Below are 22,574 nucleotides of genomic sequence, written 5' to 3' on the forward strand. Positions count from 1 at the left end.
TTTTTTATGTTAGCTACCTAAGTTAGCCATATTATGAATACAACTCATCTGCTGTCGACATCACGATACAATTTGAGAGCACTAGTTTGCTCCAAAAGTGGTTAGTAACTTGGGCTGCATGCTGACAGTCTGTGAATCCTAAAACAAGATAGACATAAAATGCATTATTCTGACAGGTGGTAGGGAGCAAATAAAACTAAATGTTATTTGTCACATGTGCCGAATACAATGGGTGTAGACTTTAACGTGAAATGTTTACTTGCAAGCCATTTTCCAACAATGCAGAGTTAAAAAGTAAGAATTAGCAAATAAAAATAGAAAATAGTAACACAATAAATAACAATAATAAGGCTCTATACAAGTACCAATTAGGGTTAGGGGATGCCTTTTTTTTTTTGCACATGCCCCCCAAAAGGTCTGTGCACGGCCCTGGCTGGGGTAATAGGACAGTTTGACTGTGTGTGGGGAGTCTTTTATGACCAGGGCCAACATAATCAGGATGACGTCCAAGCTACATCTGAGGGCAGGAGCTCGGATGTCTGTGTCATCACAAAATAAGTTCAATACTGCATTAACAGAAAGTGAGCATTCCAAAACACAGACAACTTAGAGTTGAGGGTGACCCAAAACGAGCTGAATAGTAAACTGAAGGAGGCACAGAAAGAACATATGAAGTGTGTGGAGCAGAACTTCCTCACAATGGGCTCTAAGAAACTATGGGACTCTATTAGAGTGATATCAAACATGAGCTCTGCTAAGAAATCTGTGTATGCACCTAATGAACTTGACAAAGCAAACAAACTTAATGACTTTTATAATCTATTTTATGTCCGATTTTTCTACAAAGTGTTGTCACAAGTGTTTTTAAGAGCATGCGCGCTCACATCCATAGTGATGAAGTCCTTAAGAGAAAATCCTGGTTGGAAACCTCCACACTGATGTCCAACAATTCCTAGATCCCTATCAAACCTACACACTGATGTCCAACAATTCCTAGATCCCTACCAGTTTGGTTACAAGGAGAAGAGGGTCACGGATGGCACTATTAGCACAATAATGCATCTTATCCTAAAACCCTACCTCTTTAAGGAATACCTGGGATAGTATAAAAGTAATCCTTCTACCCCCCCTACCCCACCCCCACAAATTTTGTAAAAAAAAATGAACTAAAATAAATTTAAAATATACGAAAAAATGAAAAAAATTAAAAAAATTAAAAAACATAATATATATAAAACAAATGAAAATTAAAAATATACTCAAGAATTAAAAAATTATAATAAAAACAAAAAAGGTAAAGTGGTTGTCCCACTGGCTATCATAAGGTGAACGCTCCAATTTGTAAGTCGCTCTGGATAAGAGCGTCTGCTAAATGACGTAAATGTAAATGTAAATGTAAAACACCTTGAATGCCCAGTAGCATATGCAAGACTCACGTTCATTGACTTCAGCTTCGCCTTTATTACAATCAAAGTGCATTTCCTACTGGAGAAGCTGAAACAGATGAATGTGAACCCATTCACAATAAGGTGGTACCACTACTTCCTTCCCAACAGGATGCAGCAAATCAGAATTACCTCTACACTCTCTGATGCCCTGACCACCAGCACGGGGGCGCCCCAGGACTGCGTGAGTTCCCCTATCCTCTTCACGCTGTATACAAACGACTGCGTCAGCAGGCACCCAAACAACTACGTCATTAAGTTCTCGGACGACACCGCTGTCCTCGGGCTCTTAAACAAACGCTATGACACCAACGGCTACAGGACAGAGACTGAAGGATTTGTCAGATGATGTGATGAACATCACCTACAACTGAATGTGAAAAATACTGAGGAGATGATCCTTGACCCTACGTCCATTGGGGACCACAGGTACACGGAGAGAACAATGAGCCGGTGATCTCATTCAAGTACCTGGGGGTCCACATTGACAGTGGGCTGTGCTGGCGCACACATGTGGAGCAAGAGCTCACGCATCCAACAGTGCTTGCACTTCCTGTGTCGACTCAGGGTCTATGGAGTCAACCAGAAGATCATGCTCCTCTTTTATAGATCCACCATTGAGTAAATCCTACGCTACGGCATTGTTACATGGTTTGATAACCTGACAGTGCAGCTCAAAGCCCAAATCTTGAGACTGACCAAGACAGCAGGGAACATTATAGGCATGACACTTCCCTCCTCTCTCCAGGACATTTTTGAGGAGACCATCATCAGGCAGGCCAGAAAGGTCATATCGGACCCCACTCATGCACTGAACACAGAGTTCCAGCTGATGCCACTGAGGAGGCTGAACAGAAATAAAGCCCTGTCAATGAATCTGCTTAACAGCAGGTGAGACAGAGGCAGACGAGGCAGATGGCAATAACGGACTGAGGCCTTCATCATGTGGAACTGCCACCTAGTCACAGCCTTGCCTGGCATTGGGGGTGTATGATGGGGTGTTAATTCTCAATTGATTCTATGTATTATGTGGAAGCGGCAGTACTCTAGGTAAATAGCTCCCTTGGGGACAATAAAGTATATCATTATCTCTGTCAGAATTAAACCTTCATTCTCTCTACATTAAATCTAGGCTGCCGTCACCTCATCGTTCCACCGGTTTGACCTGAGATGAATGGTCCTCTGTAGCTCAATTGGTAGAGCATGGCGCTTGTAACGCAAGGGTAGTGTGTTCGATCCCCGGGACCACCCATACGTAAAAATGTATGCACACATGACTGTAAGTCGCTTTGGATAAAAGCGTCTGCTAAATGGAATATTATTATTATTATTATTATAAATCAGAGAGAACAGGAATTAGCAGGAACTAGCATTTAGTATGAAAACTGGTAATTCTGTATGAGTGTTGTGTTTCTTAAGGGCTACAACAAAACTTTATCAAAGCTGACAGGCTAATAATAATAATAATAATAATAATAATAATAATAATAATAATAATAATGAGTGGTTCACAGTGATGCAATTACATAACCAACAGATGTAACTAACACAAAGTGATGCTCAACATTTGATTGGGTACTTTTACATGATTTTGTATTTTTTCATGCTTACATGCTGCACAAGCTTCACCATTGTTCAACTTCTCACATTAGTACAGGAAAGAGTCATGAACATGGTGGAAATTAAAACCAGGTAAAACAGACAATCCAAGAGTGGCGCACATAACAGAACAGACAGTCAACCTAGTTTCTGTAAAATGCCTTGTTACTTATTATATTCAAGCTGAAGATTAATCTGACTATTTTACATTCGTTTCTATTGGAACTGCAGCAGTGCACCATACAAGGCTTTTATCCCCCTCACTCCCTGCCCTCATCAATGTTCACTCCCTCCCTCTCACAACTGCTCTTTCTTTTTCCCCTTTATCATCCCCCTCTCTCCTATCTCTCTCCCTCTTTCTTTGATGAAACCCTGTGGTCATTATAGTGGGTAGTGTGGTTTGCGGCCTCTTCAAAGACTTGCTTCACCAGCTGTTATAGAGCTTCGCCACTGCTCCCGGCACCCAGTTAGCACAAAACACAAATTTATTTTGCCGTGTTTATTTCTCATCCTGCTGTCCCCGCCTCAGCAGATACTGGGGGGCATGTCTGCTCTGGTGCGTGTGTGCTTTTGGGAGTTGCACTGTGTGTGTGTGTGCATGTGCAAATTAGTAATTCCATTTCCCCTGGGATTTATGTAACTGTCAGTTACGTAAATCAGTATGACAGTAAGGGCTGTCCTGCTCACATTACGGGTGGCCTAGACTCCCGCAGGTAGTATTACGTTTTAGGGGCTTATTTGAGTACCTCAGTGGGTGATGCAATTTCATTTGCTTTTGGGATACTGTATTTCATAGCTGATATAGTAGAGGGAGACTTCTTTCCATTTTTTCAAACTAAGAAACAATACAGAGTTTCTATGGCCCTGAGGAGAACACAAAACACTACTAGGGTTATCGTAAAAGAGAATGGAAACGGACTAAAACGGTCTTGGTATTAGTTCAGGCAAAATAGAGTAACACTGCCCCCAGCTGGTTATAACAGGGAGTGAAGAAATTAAATGAACATCACATGCCAAAACAAAACTGGTTCAATTAAATCAATTTAGCTACTATAAATTAATCAAATCCAAAGTTTAATGCCGTTTATTATCAAAGAGTTTCTATTTGTTTTAGGGTGGAGCCACTGTCAACTTTTTAGTTGGCGCTGGCACACTAGTGCTCACACACAATTTTGACATTACAAAACATGATCTGTTCAAGATTTCCTGTACTTTAGGGTAATACATTTTTGGATTAGCTAATACTTACAATTATATGGAGGGTGATCAGTGCCAGTTCAAAAATGCAATGCTTACATGCTAAATAGGAATGTGATCAATGTATTTTTATTTTCATATCCAGTGCTTGACTTGTGTCGGAGCTGTCCGGAAGGCCGTACCGGCACTTCTAACTTTGGGGGAATTGTGTACCAGCTCCTCTATAAAAACAAAGTAGCCTATCGCTAGCCCAGATTCACACACCGAGGGAAAAAAGGTTGATTAAAGCGGAATGAAGGCAGGATTTTCATTGAATTGCAATGAAGAGTGGGCATTCATTTCCTGATTCCACTTCGTTCAAGTTTATTTGCCGCTAGTCTGTGAATCTGTGTGACAGTATGCTGTTCGAGATTGTGCAGATTTAAAATGTGCCAACATGAATGGCATGATGCACTGTTCCAAGTTGTCAAATGAGGGTTTGTAAGGTCATGAAAAGTCACGGAAATTAGTTTCATAATTGTATATCCTGCCTGGTTGGCCCTCTCTGGGGGTATCGTCGGACGGGGCCACAGTGTCTCCCGACCCCCCCGTCTCAGCCTCCAGTATCTATGCTGCAATAGTCTATGTGCTATGGGCTAGGGTCAGTCTGTTATAACTGGTGTTATTCTCCTGTCTTATGTGGTGTCCTGTGTGAATTTGATTTTGCTCCCTCTAATACTCTCTCTCTCTCCTGGAGGACCTGAGCCCTAGGACCATGCCTCAGGACTACCTGGCCTGATGACTCCTTGCTGTCCCCAGTCCACCTGGTCGTGCTGCTGCTCCAGTTTCAACTCTTCTGCCTGCGGCTATGGAACCCTGACCTGTTCACCGGACATGCCACCTTGTCCCAGACCTGCTGTTTTCAACTCTCTCTCTCTACCGCACCTGCTATTTCAACCTCTAAATGCCCGGCTATGAAAAGACAAGTGACATTTACTCCTGATGTACTGACTTGTTGCAACCTCTACAACCACTGTGATTATTATTTGACCATGTTGGTCATCTATGAATGTTTGAACATCTTGGAGAAAAATCTGGCCTTAATGGCAATGTACTGTTATAATCTACACCCGGCACAGCCAGAAGGGAACAGGCCACCCCTCAGAGCCTGGTTCCTCTCTAGGTTTCTTCCCAGGTTTCTGCCTTTCTAGGGAGTTTTTCCTAGCCACCGTGCTTCTACATCTGCATTGCTTGCTGTTTGGGGTTTTAGGCTGGGTTTTCTGTATAGCACTGTGACATCTGCTGATGTAAAAAGGGCTTTATAAATACATTTGATTGATTGATTGATTGTTAATGTAATTGATGAAAGCACACTTTTAAATATGATCAATCAATAAAAAAATGACATATCAGCCATTATGGGAATGACCCTTCAGTGCATGTCTGTGGTGCTGCGTGTGTGCCAGTTCGAGTGGGCCGTTGCCCGAAGAGAGAGAGTGCGACATTTCAGCAGCAGGTATAAAATAATGACAGACAGACTAACTAGATCACCAATTCAAAACATAACTTGTAGCAGTTATCTCGCTAGTTAACTATAACTAACTAAGCATTAATTTCGTTGTTGCCATTCCACCGGCACTGTAGAGCCTAAATAAATCTGCACCGTAGGAAAGACGTGATTCCTACCTTATCCATTTGATCCCTGATTTATTGAATGAGGGAATAATTTTAGAAAGACCAAATTATTTGGTTGTAATGTTAAAAAAGCCAAGCCTGCATACCCAGGAGCTGTTGACAACATGTGACTAACAGTGCAGTTCTATGTGGGGGGCTAAGTGTCTTGATCAAGGGCACAGTGGCAGGAGGTGGTAGGTCTACATGGGATCAGACACAGCAGCTTTCCAGTGTCAATAATGCTTACTTTTTCATGAACATTTGGTTAAAAGTCATGGAGAAGTCATGAAAAATGTGTACAAACCATTAACAGTGAATCAGAGGTCTCTATAGCATAATGTAATTTGTGAATTTTGGTGAACATAGTCTAATGGACCGACTTGGAAAAAGACAGCACCTGCACTTCAAACCCAAGTCAGGCACTGTTCATATCAGTGTGCATGATTCATGCCACAATTAAATTGCAAAGTTAAAATGAAAATAAACAATTGTTAATTTAAAATTGGAAATGGTAAACAGAAATTCTAAATAAAAATTGTAAAAGTAAAAAGCCAAATGGTAAACAGAAAATCGTAAATGCAATGTGCAAAGTGAAATTGTGTCTGTTTTCATTTTATAATTACCCAATTAAGCATTTTCTCTTTTCAATTTCAATTTCAATTTTCAAAGTGCATGCAAATAGCTTCTTGGAGGCATGAGCCAGGAGAGCAACACCACACCCCCATGTAGTGGTACATCTTAGCCATATCGGGCTCTCTGTACATTGATTTGACTAGTGTAACCAACACACAGGGTGCTAACCCAGGTCTCCCACGCACCAGAAAAGCATAGCCCTGCTAAGCTGAAGCTTAGGCATTGACTCAGGGAGCCAATGCAACTCTTCAGGTCTCAGGAAAGGTTAGGCCTACTCATCATGCATGTGTGGTAACTGAACCGACTGACAGGGTTCAAACAAGGGTCGTCTGCACATCAGCCCGCTAAACCAAAGCCTATAACCAATGCAACTCATCATATGAACAATAAACCAGGAAGAAGTGGTTCGATGACCACGCACGTGATGAGTAACTTTGCCTAGTGTTGAGTAACTTTGCCTGAGACCCAAATACTTGCATTGGCTCTCAAATCATATCAAATTTTATTGGTCACATACACGTGTTTAGCAGATGTTATTGCGGGTGTAGCGAAATTATTGTGCTTCTAGCTCCAACAGTGCAGTAATATCTAACAATTTCACAACATATACCCAATACACACAAATCAAAGTAAGGAATGAATTAAGAATATATACATATATGGACAAGCGATGTGGACTAAGATACCGTAGAATAGAATAGAATACACTATATACATATGCGATGAGTAATGCAAGATATGTAAACATTATTAAAGTGGCTAGTGTTCCATTTCTTAAAGTGGCCAGTGATTTCAATAGAAAGTAGCCTCTAATGTGCTAGTGATGGCTGTTTAATAGTCTGATGGCCTTGAGATAGAAGCTGTTTTTCAGTCTCTCGGTCCTAGCTTTGATGCACATGTACTGACCTCGCCTTCTGGATGATAGTGAGGTGAACAGGCAGTGGCTCGGGTGGTTGTTGTCCTCGATGATCTTTTTGGCCTTCCTGTGACATCGGGTGCTGTAGGTGTCCTGGAGGACGGGTAGTTTGCCCCCGGTAATGCATTGGGCAGACCGCACCACCCTCTGGAGAGCCCTGCGGTTGCGGGCGGTGCAGTTGCCGTACCAGGCGGTGATACAGCCCGACAGGATGCTCTCAATTGTGCATCTGTAAAGGTTTGTGAGGGTTTTAGGTGCCACGCCAAATTTCTTTAGCCTCCTGAGGTTGAAGAGGCTCTGTTGCACCTTCTTCACCACACTGTCTGTGTGGGTGGTCCATTTCAGTTTGTCCGTGATGTGTACGCCAAGGAAGTTGAAGCTTTCCACCTTCTCCACTGCGGTCCCGTCGATGTGGATAGGGGGTGCACCCTCTGCTGTTTCCTGAAGTCCACGATCATCTCCTTTGTTTAGTTTACGTTGAGTGAGAGGTTATTTTCCTGACACCACACTCCCAGAGCCCTCACCTCCTCCCTGTAGGCTGTCTCGTCATTGTTGGTAATCAAGCCTACTACTGTTGTCGTCTGCAAATTTGATGATTGAGTTGGAGGTGTGCTTGGCCACAGTCATGGATGAACAGGGAGTACAGGAGTGGGCTGAGCACCTACCCTTGTGGGGCCCCAGTGTTAAGGATCAGCAAAGTGGAGGTGTTGTTTCCTACCTTCACCACCTGGGGGCGGCCCGTCAGGAAGTCCAGGACCCAGTTGCACAGGGCGGGGTTCAGACCCAGGGCCTCGAGCTTAATGATGAGCTTGAAGGGTACTATGGTGTTGAATGCTGAGCTATATTCAATGAACAGCATTCTTACATAGGTATTCCTCTTGTCCAGATGGGATAGGGCAGTGTGATGGTGATTGCATCGTCTGTGGATCTATTGGGGCGGTGGATCTATTGGGGCGGTAGGCAAATTGAAGTGGGTCTAGGGTGGCAGGTAAGGTAGAGGTGATATGATCCTTGACTAGTCTCTCAAAGCACTTCATGATGACAGAGGAGAGTGCTACGGGGCGATAGTCATTTAGTTCAGTTACCTTTGCCTTCTTGGGTACAGGAACAATGGTGGCCATCTTGAAGCATGTGGGGACAGCAGACTGGGATAGGGAGAGATTGAATGTGCCCGTAAACACACCAGCCAGCTGGTCTGTGCATGCTCTGAGGACGCGGCTAGGGATGCAGTCTGGGCCGGCAGCCTTGCGAGGGTTAACACATTTAAATGTTTTACTCACGTAGGCCACGGAGAAGGAGAGCCCACAGTCCTTGGTAGCGGGCCGCGTCGGTGGCACTGTGTAATCCTCAAAGCGGGCAAAGAAGGTGTTTAGCTTGTTCGGGAGGAAGACTTTGGTCTCGACGACATGGCTGGTTTTCCTTTTGTAGTCCGTGATTGTCTGTAGACCCTGTCACATACGTCTTGTGTCTGAGCCATTGAATTGCGACTCCACTTTGTCTCTATACTGACATTTTGCTTGTTTGATTGCCTTGCGGAGTGAATAACTACACTGTTTGTATTCTGCCATATTCCTAGTCAACTTGCCATGGTTAAATGCGGTGGTTCGTGCTTTCAGTTTCGCGCGAACCCTGCCATCTATCCATGGTTTCTGGTTAGGGTAGGTTTTAATGGTGACAGTGGGTACGACATCTCCTATACACATCCTGATAAACTCAGTTACCGTATCAGTGTATTTGTCAAAATTATTTTTCGCAAGCTACCCGGAGCTAAACTGCCTAGGCTTTGGCTTAGCAGGCTAAAATTTTATTCTGGTGTAGAGTACACCAGGTTCGAACCCTGTCAGTTACACTAGTCTAAAATCAATGCACAGAGAGTGTGACATGGCTAGGATCTATCACTGCATGGTGTTGTGGTGTTGCTCTCCTTGGTTCAAGCCTCTAAGATCAATTCGCATACACTTAGAAAATTTAAATGAAGGAGAAAATGCTAAATTGGCTAGTTGGGAAATGAAAACAGCCACTTTCCATTTTGACTTTGCATTTACTACTTTCTGTTAACCATTTGCCCTTTTCTGTTAATCATTTTAATTTAGAATGTCTGTTACCGTATTCGGTTTTTATTTGAATATTGCAATTTCATTGTGGCATGAACCATGCGCACTGATATGAAAACATAAACGCATGTATCATGTTCACATTCCTATTTAATGGTTAAGCATTGCATTTTCGAACTGGCACTGATCAGCATTGCATTTTCGAACTGGCGCTGATCACCCTCCATACAATCAAGCATAAAAACACAGAGGTACTGTCTTTGATAAAAACGTTGAAACCTCAACGAACCATGGTGTAGCTAAATTGATAGCTATCACTTTGCTTGAGACAGGTCTCGTGCCATGCTGGTGCCAAATACGCGGGCTAATATTGTTATCTCGCGCCATCGCTACCTAGCTTTTCAACTTGTTACCACCTTCAAAACAGGCTTACTTTAGACTTAAACGTGTGAGTATCAAGTTATTGTATTTTATCTGAAAACGGGGCTAACATTGTTCAGAAATTGAACTTTTTTCCTCAGCTACAGTAACTAGCTAGCTAGTTAATTTGCTAGCTGACTATGTAGCAACGTCAAAGGTTGGCTGTAGCTCGTTGTCAACGACGCTTTCGAGAAAGAGGCGGGTTTTCATAGTCAGCTAGCTAATGCTTGTTGAAAAAATAATTTGCAAGTGAATTGTGCCATATCAAATTAACCAACTTCTTATCAAACAAACCCCGCAGCTATCAACAGGTGGAGAACTGAGTTAAGGTACGTTAGATAGACCACCAAGCCAAGGCTTTCACCATGATGTTCTATACTCAGCTCTTCACATCCAAGCGCGGGCCTCTGGCCAAAATTTGGTTAGCAGCTCATTGGGAGCGGAAAATCACCAAAGCTCATGTGTTTGAATGCAATTTGGAGAACACCATCAAAGACATCATTTCCCCACAGGTAACATTAGGCTAAACTTTGTTCTGTCTTCAAAAGGGTACAAACAAGGGGATGAAATGTGTTTGCCTCTGTTTTAACGTTCATTAGGCCTATGTTAGCTCACCATCATGTAATGTTACACTTGTCTACTTCAACAATGCTTTTGAGGTTTCCTGTTAATGGCCATATGTCTCAATGTCTGTAAAAAAAAGAATCTGATACTGGTAGCCACACAATGAGCACATCGCCTATGACATGACTGATATAACTTAGGTCTGCCTCTGTCTGTCTCTGCATGTGTGCAATCATTTTTAGATAAAGATCGGCTTGCGAACTTCTGGCCACTTACTCCTGGGAGTAGTGAGGATATACTTCAGAAAAGCCAAGTATCTCCTTGCTGACTGCAATGATGCTGTTGTCAAAATCAAAGTGGCCTTCAGACCAGGTTAGCCAGGCATCCTTTTTGTGTTGTCAATGTCAACATTTTAAGGACAGTAACCATGTTATTCTGATCATTGGAAGAATATATCAGTTGAAATCTTGTGTCACCATCAGGACAGACTGACATGCCTGTTGAGGCACTGGAGGCCACACTTAAAGCCATCACGTTAATGGAGGATTTCACTGACTTTGATTCCCAGCTACCAGACGCAAAGTACCTATGTTTTTCTTTCTCTCTCTCATTTCACCCGCTCACATTCAAAGCAAAAAGATATGCACCCAATACCCCATTTAGGCTAGTGTCAGTGTTTCAATAGATCATGGGGGTGTGGATGCGTCACATCACAGTATTTGTATCAACAAGTAATTTGTTATTTTCTCTCTCTGACGCTAGTGCCATAGGTGTTGTGGATCATTTTTCACTGAATCAGTGCCGAACAGAGGACATCACCCTCAAAGAGGATTTTGGAAATAGCTTTCTCACATTTGAGGACTTTGGTAAGGGTTAGGGTTGCTACTCCACAGTGCCTGCGTGTGTCTCTCAAAGTTAGCTTACCCTCACTTTCAAAACCCTCGTTTTATCTTGCCTTCTCACCATAGCCCACCTTTCTCTCTTTCACTCACATTGCTGTCAGTAACTTTCTCTGACTTACTGTGTATAATATTTTTAGGTGATGAGACCCAGTCTCACCAAGGGGGCATGTTAGACGTGAGTTTCCTAAGCCTGGCCCAGCACGGAGATGCTTTTGGTGACGAGGACACAGGCTTGGACATCCTGGGTAACGTCCTGACAGGGTTGGGTAGGTTACTTTCTAAATGTAATCCGATACTCCCCAACCCTGCATCCTGACCTGGACTCTCAGGAGCAGATTCACTTCAAGATAACATATCGGTTACACATCTGAACACATCAACAATGTTTCAAAGGAAAACCTACACAATGTCTCAAATCCCTTTCCAAATCCTGTTTAGACTGTATAGCCAGTTCCAGTGAGCATGCTGTTTTGACTGACTTTTTCGAAGCCGAACGACAAAATGTGTTGCCGGAGGCTGCTCTGATGGACGTTAACCAAGAAGGTAATTTTTTGTGTTTATTTTGCTACGGGCTTTTAGGAAACTTCTAACTCTGTCTAAATATTCAGTGTAGCTGTAGATTTGGGAATGAAGGTGTCTCCATCTGTATGAGACCACAGTTCTACCACAGATAGAACAATGAGACAGATATTTCACCAGATGTATAAATGTGAAGCATCCGTTTGGCGTTTCCACTCACTACCAAATATGGTAGTGAGAGGAAGCCCAGTGGCCGGCAGTGGGAGAAGATGGAACGAGATGGATTTTGGCTGACATTCTGTTAATTTACTCATCGATGAAACATTTGATCTCAATACAGTTTTCTGTTCCCAAAACTACAATCTGGTATGAACAGAGTGGACTAAGTTTTATAGACTTCACCCTTTGCCAAAGTTTCAAAAACAATGTTGTTTAGAAGGAGTGCAAAGGACAAATTGAGTTATTGCACACGCGCACTTCAGAGTAGGTGTTCCCCAACGGAAATATGCAAATGCATGCTAGAACACGCCAATAGGATCTCGCTAGCTCGTGCTTGGCTCTGTCCACCTCCTTGCTTGTTCTGCCCACTATAGCTCCTTGGTTTCCATTTGAAACGATAGGCTGTGATCTATCTTGGTTTAGTTATACAAAATCTTTGGTTCTACTTTGTGCAAGTGTTGAAGCGCCCTCTCTGGCAGCAAGTGGCAATGCATACTGGAAAATTGTCCTTTCATTATTATAATGCCATTTTCACTTTGGTATAAACTTTGCAGAAAGTAAATTAGATTTTTCCTGTGCTGGAACTTTTCCCAAAATGGGGTGCTTTATCATTATTACATTATACATTATAATATTAAACCCCAGAGGTGCCTTATTGCTATTATAAACTGGTTACCAACGTAATTAGAACAGTACAATTACATGTTTTGTCATACCCGTGGTATATGGTCTGATATACCACGGCTGTCAGCCAATCGGCATTCAGGGCTCGACCCACCCAGTGTATAATTTATGTTATCACATTAGTAGACTGAGACGGCATGCCCTTCATTCCAAAACCTTGTCATTGCAGGTTGTCCAGACACCCCTACTACATCTGTACCCATGGAGGAGGATCGCCCTGTCCTGAATGAGACAACTCTGTTGGGCAATGAGGAGGATGGCTTCACTCTGGAGCCTGTCGCTGTGACGCGTAAGTATTTACCTGCCTAACATGCAACATCTTTACACCCCAACAAGGCCATTCTCATAAGCACATTTACTGTCCTTCAAACACACAATTATCTAACTGGGCACAACCTCTATCATACATCAAATACATAAGTAACACACTATCCTGTTACTTATTAACTGTGGTGGAAACTTGTGTGAGAAGCATAGGTAAGCCATTGGAGTTAAACCTTCTGTTTGCCCTCCGCTTCCTTAGCGACCTTAGAGAGGAAGAAGGGGAAGAGGAGAAGGAAACTGTTGGTGGACCAGGCCAAGGAGCTGTCCAACCAGGCCATCAGGGAGCAACTCTCTGACTACTCAGATCTTACTGCCCCACTGGACATCGCCCCGCCTACCCGCCAACTCATGCAATGGAAAGAGAGTGGAGGAGTGGACAGGCTCTTCAGTCACCTCTGTGCCCCTGTCATTCATCCACATCTTCAACAGGTAAGCAGGGTGTGAAATTAACATCTGTCCCATCACTCAAATGTAGGTTGAAATATTTACCTGTAATGTTTATCTCATCTGTTACATAAAAAATACAGGTTTAGCTTAAGAATGTTGTTCCACCTAAGTCAAACCTACAATAGATACATATTGGATTCCACGCTTAAGTGAGGAAATTGAGTTCACATCTGTAACCAGTGATGTATAGCAGCAGTGCATTTTGGTTCAACAACTGCCCCCATTCTGCCCCTGCAGCTCTATTCCAAGGATGTGTTTTGGGGGAAAACAGATGGAGTGGTCAATGAAGACAACCATGAAGAGATGAGAGAGGAGAGACATGAGGGTAGGAGGTCATATTTACACAGAACAACACCATGTTATAGAAATTATCGTCTGAAAACATTACGCTATCCATTATATGAAATAGGGAGAATTGAAGTGCCCCTGGGCCCCATTACCTTTGAACTGTTATGTTTCCTATTTGGGTTTATACATTTTATGTGTCTCTGTACAGTGGAAACAGATGAGAGCGCCATGCTCAGTGTCCTGCATGAGACTATGGATCCTGAGAGAATGGGACACAATGTGGAGCTCACTCCTCTGCACCACTATGGGAATGACAATCCACCTGACAACATCTGGGACGCAGTAAATGTAAAGAGCTCAACATGAACACAAAATATGCCTTTTTTCCATTTAAAAATACTTCATTTAACCTTTATTCAAGAAGGTTATCCCATTGTCTAACTTTGTCTGACAACTTTCCTTGTTCCCTCTCTCATTTTCTCTCTTTTTATTGTCTCTCAGGATGGGAGTATGTTGGAGGTCTCGCTCCCTGAGCTCCCGTCTGAGGATTCCATGCATGTTCATCCTTCTGGAATGGAAAGGGAAACTCCATTGACTGTGACACAGAACACACAGGTGCTTTCACATGCTTTGAATACACCCACAGACACACATACATATATACACTACCAGTCAAAAGTTCTAGAACACCTACTCATTCAAGGGTTTTTCTTTATTTTTACTATTTTCTACATTGTAGAATAATAGTGAAGACATCAAAACTATGAATAACACATATGGAATCATGTTGTTATTATTCTACAATGTAGAAAATAGTAAAAATAAAGAAAAACCCTTGAATGAGTAGGTGTTCTAAAACTTTTGACCGGTAGTGTATACATACATACAGTGGGGAAAAAAAGTATTTAGTCAGCCACCAATTGTGCAAGTTCTCCCACTTAAAAAGATGAGAGAGGCCTGTAATTTTCATCATAGGTACACGTCAACTATGACAGACAAAATGAGAAAATAAAATCCAGAAAATCACATTGTAGGATTTTTAATGAATTTATTTGCAAATTATGGTGGAAAATAAGTATTTGGTCACCTACAAACAAGCAAGGTTTCTGGCTCTCACAGACCTGTAACTTCTTCTTTAAGAGGCTCCTCTGTCCTCCACTCGTTACCTGTATTAATGGCACCTGTTTGAACGTGTTATCAGTATAAAAGACACCTGTCCACAACCTCAAACAGTCATACTCCAAACTCCACTATGGCCAAGACCAAAGAGCTGTCAAAGGACACCAGAAACAAAATTGTAGACCTGCACCAGGCTGGGAAGACTGAATCTGCAATAGGTAAGCAGCTTGGTTTGAAGAAATCAACTGTGGGAGCAATTATTAGGAAATGGAAGACATACAAGACCACTGATAATCTCCCTCGATCTGGGGCTCCACGCAAGATCTCACCCGTGGGGTCAAAATGATCACAAGAACGGTGAGCAAAAATCCCAGAACCACACGGGGGACCTAGTGAATGACCTGCAGAGAGCTGGGACCAAAGTAACAAAGCCTACCATCAGTAACACACTACGCCGCCAGGGACTCAAATCCTGCAGTGCCAGACGTGTCCCCTGCTTAAGCCAGTACATGTTCAGGCCCGTCTGAAGTTTGCTAGAGTGCATTTGGATGATCCAGAAGAGGATTGGGAGAATGTCATATGGTCAGATGAAACCAAAATAGAACTTTTTGGTAAAAACTCAACTCGTCGTGTTTGGAGGACAAAGAATGCTGAGTTGCATCCAAAGAACACCATACCTACTGTGAAGCATGGGGATGGAAACATCATGCTTTGGGGCTGTTTTTCTGCAAAGGGACCAGGACGACTGATCCGTGTAAAGGAAAGAATGAATGGGGCCATGTATCGTGAAATTTTGAGTGAAAACCTCCTTCCATCAGCAAGGGCATTGGAGATGAAACGTGGCTGGGTCTTTCAGCATGACAATGATCCCAAACACACCGCCCGGGCAACGAAGGAGTGGCTTCGTAAGAAGCATTTCAGGTGTCCTGGAGTGGCCTAGCCAGTCTCCAGATCTCAACCCCATAGAAAATCTTTGGAGGGAGTTGAAAGTCCGTGTTGCCCAGCGACAGCCCCAAAACATCACTGCTCTAGAGGAGATCTGCATGGAGGAATGGGCCAAAATACCAGCAACAGTGTGTGAAAACCTTGTGAAGACTTACAGAAAACGTTTGACCTGTGTCATTGCCAACAAAGGGTATATAACAAAGTATTGAGAAACTTTTGTTATTGACCAAATACTTATTTTCCACCATAATTTGCAAATAAATTCATTAAAAATCTTACAATGTGATTTTCTGGATTTCTTTTCCTCATTTTGTCTGTCATAGTTGACGTGTACCTATGATGAAAATTACAGGCCTCTCATCTTTTTAAGTGGGAGAACTTGCACAATTGGTGGCTGACTAAATACTTTTTTTTCCCCACTGTACATACAGTTGAAGTCGGAAGTTTACATACACTTAGGTTGGAGTCATTAAATCTCGTTTTTCAACCACTCCACAAATTTCTTAACAAACTATAGTTTTGGCAAGTCGGTTAGGACATCTACTTTGTGCATGACACATTTAAGTCATTTAGCAGACGCTCTTATCCAGAGCGACTTACAGGAGCAATTAGGGTTAAGTGCCTTGCTCAAGGGCACATGACAGATTTTTCACCTAGTCGGCTCTGGGATTAGAACTAGCGACTAGTTACTGGCACAGCGCACTTACCCACTAAGCCACCTGACACAAGTAACTTTTCCAACAATTGTTTACAGGCAGATTATTTCACTTATAATTCACTGTATCACAATTCCAGTGGGTCAGAAGTTTACATACACTAAGTTGACTGTGCCTTTAAACAGCTTGGAAAACTCCAGAAAATTATCTCATGGCTTTAGAAGCTTCTGATAGGCTAATTTACATCATTTGAGTCAATTGGAGGTGTACCTGTGGATATATTTCAAGGCCTACCTTCAAACTCAGTGCCTCTTTGCTTGACATCATGGGAAAATCAAAAGAAATCAGCCAAGACCTCAGAAGAAAAATTGTAGACCTCCACAAGTCTGGTTCATCCTTGGGAGCAATTTCCAAACGCCTGAAGGTACCACGTTCATCTGTACAAACAATAGTACGCAAGTATACACACCATGGGACCACGCAGCCATCATACCGCTCAGGAAGGAGACGCGTTCTGTCTCCTAGAGATGAACGTACTTTGGTGCGAAAAGTGCAAATCAATCCCAGAACAACAGCAAAGGACCTTGTGAAGATACTGGAGGAAACCGGTACAAAAGTATCTATATCCACAGTAAAACAAGTCCTATATCGACATAACCTGAAAGGCCACTCAGCAAGGAAGAAGCCACTGCTCTTGCTGCAGGAGGGACTGGTGCACTTCACAAAATAGATGGCATCATGAGGAAGGAAGATTATGTGGATATATTGAAGCAACATCTCAAGACATCAGTCAGGAAGTTAAAGCTTGGTCGCAAATGGGTCTTCCAAATGGACAATGACCCCAATCATACTTCAAAAGTTGTGGCAAAATGGCTTAAGGACAACAAAGTAAAGGTATTGGAGTGGCCATCACAAAGCCCTGACCTCAATCCTATAGAACATTTGTGGGCAGAACTGAAAAAGCGTGTGCGAGCAAGGAGGCATACAAACCTGACTCAGTTACATCAGCTCTGTCAGGAGGAATGGGCCAAAATTCACCCAACTTATTGTGGGAAGCTTGTGGAAGGCTACCCGAAACGTTTGATCCAAGTTAAACAATTTAAAGGCAATGCTACCAAATACTAATTGGGTGTATGAAAACTTCTGACCCACTGGGAATGTGATGAAAGAAATAAAAGCTGAAATAAATCATTCTCTCTACTATTATTCTGACATTTCACATTCTTAAAATAAAGTGGTGATCCTAACTAACCTAAAACAGGGAATTTTTACTAGGATTAAATGTCAGGAATTGTCAAAAACTCAGTTTAAATGTATTTGGCTAAGGTGTATGTAAACTTCCGACTTCAACTATACATACATACATACATACATACATACATACATACATACAGTGAGGGGGGAAAAGTATTGGATCCCCTGCTGATTTTGTACGTTTGCCCACTGACAAAGAAATTATCCGTTTATAATTTGAATGGTAGGTTTATTTGAACAGTGAGAGACAGAATAACAACAAAAAAAATCAAGAAAAACACATGTCTAAAATGTTATAAATTGATTTGCATTTTAATGAGGGGAAATAAGTATTTGACCCCCTCTCAATCAGAAAGATTTCTGGCTCCCAGGTCCCTTTTATACAGGTAAAGAGCTGAGATTAGGAGCACACTCTTAAAGGGAGTGCTCCTAATCTCAGTTTGTTACCTGTATAAAAGACACCTGTCCACAGAAGCAATCAATCAATCAGATTCCAAACTCTCCACCATGGCCAAGACCAAAGAGCTCTCCGAGGATGTCAGGGACAAGATTGTAGACCTACACAAGGCTGGAATGGGCTATAAGACCATCGCCAAGCAGCTTGGTGAGAAGGTGACAACAGTTGGTGCGATTATTCGCAAATGGAAGAAACACAAAAGAACTGTCAATCTCCCTCGGCCTGGGGCTCCATGCAAGATCTCACCTTGTGGAGTTGCAATGATCATGAGAACGGTGAGGAATCAGCCCAGAACTACACGGGAGGATCTTGTCAATGATCTCAAGGCAGCAGGGACCATGGTCACCAAGAAAACAATTGGTAACACACTGCGCCGTGAAGGACTGAAATCCTGCAGCGCCCGCAAGGTCCCCCTGCTCAAGAAAGCAGTTTGCCAATGAACATCTGAATGATTCAGAGGAGAACTGGGTGAAAGTGTTGTGGTCAGATGAGACCAAAATTGAGCTCTTTGGCATCAACTCAACTCGCCGTGTTTGGAGGAGGAGGAATACTGCCTATGACCCCAAGAACACCATCCCCACCGTCAAACATGGAGGTGGAAACATGCTTTGGGGGTGTTTTTCTGCTAAGGGGACAGGACAACTTCACCGCATCAAAGGGACGATGGACGGGGCCATGTACCATCAAATCTTGGGTGAGAACCTCCTTCCCTCAGCCAGGGCATTGAAAATGGGTCGTGGATGGGTATTCCAGCATGACAATGACCCAAAACAAGGCAACAGAGGAGTGGCTCAAGAAGAAGCACATTAAGGTCCTGGAGTGGCCTAGCCAGTCTCCAGACCTTAATCCCATAGAAAATCTGTGGAGGGAGCTGAAGGTTCGAGTTGCCAAACGTCAGCCTCGAAACCTTAATGACAACTACAAGAAATGTCTGACCTCTGTGATTGCCAACAAGGGTTTTGCCTTGTCAAATACTTATTTCCCTCATTTAAATGCAAATCAATTCATAACATTTTTGACATGTGTTTTTCTGGATTTTGTTGTTGTTATTCTGTCTCACTGTTCAAATAAACCTACCATTAAAATTATAGACTGATCATGTCTTTGTCAGTGGGCAAACGTACAAAATCAGCAGGGGATCAAATACTTTTTTCCCTCACTGTACATACATAGATACACTTACACAAATGGTTATCATGAGTGTGGTGTGACGCTGTAATGTGTTGCTATCTCAAACTACAGTCTATGGTGGATAGCCAGGATGACTTTGAAGAGAAGAGGATGACCAGCCGAGCACAGAAACTACTAAATGCTCTCAAAGTAAGAACCCAATACCCCTATGCAGCAGGGCATCCATTCTTACACTTAGTCAGCTTGCTAGCTCGATTACGATCAGACCCAGAAATCCTCAGTCACTGAGGACAGGGATTTAAAAGCGGCTAGGGCAGGATTAGGGAAATGTGGAAATGAAATTGCTGCGATTGTGTGTTGTGTAATAACAAACAGGGATGGGATTTTCTCTTCATTTCTGACATTTATCCTTCATATAAAACAAAAACTGACCTATCCCTCAGACAAAATTCTGATGTTCTATGTTGTCCTGACGTCCCTGAACAGATTCAGAGAAGCAACGCAATGTTCAGCCTGCAGACGCTGTGTGAGAGGAACAGTCGCTCCCAGGCCGCAGCCACCTTCTTCTGCCTCCTGGTGCTGAAGAAACAACAGGCCCTGGACCTGCACCAAAGCGAGCCTTACGCTGACATTATAGCCACTCCTGGACCCAGGTTCTATGAGGCGTAGAGGAGGACTCGTAGTGGAGGGAAGAGGAGGTTTTGATATGAAGACGCCGTGTTCATAGACTTACTGCTAATTGTGCCTTGTTCATAGACTCACTGCTCTGTCAACAACTGCACAAACTCTGTAGTGGTCTTGACACCCTCGTCATATGTGGACCTTAGGAGGGTAGCGTCTCAGAGGATGGACGCTGATTAGGAACTGAATACACCAATAAATATCATTTTGATAAAGGTGGCCAAACTGGGTTGTGACATAAAGCACTTACCAGCACAACTGAGATAGTTATGGCACCGCAATGTGCTGTATCTCCCAGGACCCAGACCCAAGTTAGTCACTCACTCCCTTTGTAAGAAAACAGGGCTTGCTACAAGACATTATTTGGGTCACAGTAAAAGTTTGTGAATGTTGTGTTGTTGTTTTGTTCAGGTGCTTTACTTTACTTGTTTGAATAATATGGTTTGTTATTTATTATGCCGACAGACTAAGATTTGTTAGATTGACCAATTTTAGTAATAAGGGCGGTTTTGGTTCAGTGTTTTTAACTAAGCTATTTTTTTAACCTGTTACTGTGTTTTTATTCCTAAAGATCTATAAATATACCTGGTGAATCTTATTCAATGTTAAGAGCCTTAATGTAAAACGTGTAAAGTCTCAATTAAAAGAAGTACAAGTTCACCATAGTATGTTGAACTAATATTCTTAAGTGTAATGCTGATACAATGGCAAGGATTTTAATGAGTCTGTATTGAGTTTTACATGCCTATATCACTGATGCTCTGATCATGTCCTTGTCCCTTATGCCCTTGCCACTTGTAAGTACACTTGTGAAATAGCTGCTACCATCTGCCTAACAAGCTTTAATCCCCGACCATCCCCACCAATGGTAGGTGTTAGATAATTGCCGAATGATGCGGCATGATCCACTGTCTCTTTAAGAGAATCCGATGCAGTGTAGTCCTACGCAATTGCCTCAATGTCCTCTTCGTGGCTGGCTCCGCATGGATTCTCATCAGCAGCACAGCATCCATATACATGCCACTAGTGACGGTTCTCACGCATTCAACCACAAATCCGGAGCATCCACAAGTCCTGCGGGAACCAATTCTACTCCAGGATGTAGGACTATTTATCGGCCTGGCAAATATGGTACCATATATGTTGGGATTCGTGTCATCATCTTTACTGTACTGTTATGTCAGAGATCACAGTCAGGTAATCGCTGCATGAGAGAGGAGGCTTTTATTTTATCCCCTATCAGTTGCCTATGTAGGGTACAGCCTGGACGAAATTAGTTTGTCAGCTATTCATGCCTCGTCCCTAAGATTCCAAACATTGGATGGGATGTTTAGGTTCACCGGAAAGTGATGTTGGCTGGTAGGATTTTGTTTTTAGACTTACACTGTCGTATAATCTATGGTAGACTAGTAGTTGTTTTCTATGATGTCCGTGTCTGTTGCACAGAGCTGCAAATGATATTTCGCATGTCGTTCTGCGTCTTGTCAATTCGTCAACATTGCCCGCAGATGAATTATCGATTTTTTTTATTGTGAAGGCAATATTCAGTTTGTTCAAGGACGAAACCACAGCGCCATTTGTCCTTTTGCATTCTACAGATAATGTAAAGCACCATGCTCAATTTTATTCAGTAATTTCACTGAAAACTAGGTAGCCTACTACGGACATAGCCCTATTACTGCATAATGTCAATCAAATTATCGTAGACCGCGTACATGCAACCCGTACATGCAATCCTACAGTTATGCCGCCTGATGCTCACTATTACCGAATAAGTACATTGCATGTCCCCACAACCTGTTGCACAGGGAGTCCTCAATCATTATCCAAGGGTCCTGTAGGGTAGGCCTAGTTGTGATCCCTTCCTCTGCCACTTTCCTGTATTGCTCAAATGCACTATCCTCAACTGTCCCATTGACACAGTGACAACAGACACCGATATCACATGGCATATCACAGGTATAATGCTGTCTTTGTATATGAGCTGCTTTGTGCTCAGAAGTTTTTTTTCTCTCGCTTTGATCATACTTTTTTGCTCCAATATTGTTTGAGATTGTTTTTAATCTATGATAGTACAGCAAAGCTAGACTTCTCAGCTCAGTCACAGCCACAAAAGTGCTGATGAGACAATCCTGTTTTGCAAAAAAAAAATTAAATATGTCCCTGTCCCAGCTGGGCTGGTTTTGTTTTGTTATTTTCTTTGTTTGCTGCTCTTCATTGGATTTTGCCTGTGGATATTATGATTTATGTTTATTCCTGTCTGTCTGTGGTTACCAGGTGTGTGCAGCAGTGAGATGGCGATGAACTCACAGAATGCCTTGTGTCTGTCCTGTGAAAGGCTTCTTTATCTGTTGAAGGGCTCCTGATAGCCAGACTGGTTTACTCATCAATGGGCTCCTAACAGGCAGGGCAGGCAGGGCCACAACAAGCAGTCAAAATACTTAATTGTCTGATGTTGAATGTGTTT

General features: G+C 42.6%; 1 protein-coding gene across 1 annotated transcript; it reads left to right on the top strand.

Annotated features, from left to right (window-relative positions):
* The first annotated feature begins 9,659 nt into the window (after window positions 1–9,659).
* On the top strand, window positions 9,660–20,747 carry LOC121546699 (double-strand-break repair protein rad21 homolog). Its single transcript, XM_041857931.2, has 14 exons — window positions 9,660–9,945; window positions 10,219–10,429; window positions 10,724–10,853; window positions 10,964–11,063; window positions 11,244–11,347; window positions 11,521–11,649; window positions 11,822–11,926; window positions 12,975–13,094; window positions 13,329–13,558; window positions 13,814–13,901; window positions 14,073–14,212; window positions 14,366–14,479; window positions 19,538–19,615; window positions 19,913–20,747. Exons 2-14 carry the CDS (start codon window positions 10,283–10,285, stop codon window positions 20,093–20,095), a joined length of 1,668 nt encoding a protein of 555 aa, XP_041713865.1. The 5' UTR covers window positions 9,660–9,945; window positions 10,219–10,282; the 3' UTR covers window positions 20,096–20,747.
* Window positions 20,748–22,574: the final 1,827 nt, after the last annotated feature.

Source organism: Coregonus clupeaformis, chromosome 30, assembly GCF_020615455.1.
Source record: "Coregonus clupeaformis isolate EN_2021a chromosome 30, ASM2061545v1, whole genome shotgun sequence".
Classification (NCBI taxonomy): Eukaryota; Metazoa; Chordata; class Actinopteri; order Salmoniformes; family Salmonidae; genus Coregonus; species Coregonus clupeaformis.

What these genes read in the sequence shown, in the direction of transcription:
- LOC121546699 (XM_041857931.2), top strand. Translation starts at nt 10,283, where the DNA reads ATGATGTTCTATACTCAGCTCTTCACATCCAAGCGCGGGCCTCTGGCC. An exon ending in TAACGTCCTGACAGGGTTGG is followed by an intron (nt 11,650 to 11,821) that starts GTAGGTTACTTT and finishes AATCCTGTTTAG; the next exon opens with ACTGTATAGCCAGTTCCAGT. An exon ending in CTGTGACACAGAACACACAG is followed by an intron (nt 14,480 to 19,537) that starts GTGCTTTCACAT and finishes CTCAAACTACAG; the next exon opens with TCTATGGTGGATAGCCAGGA.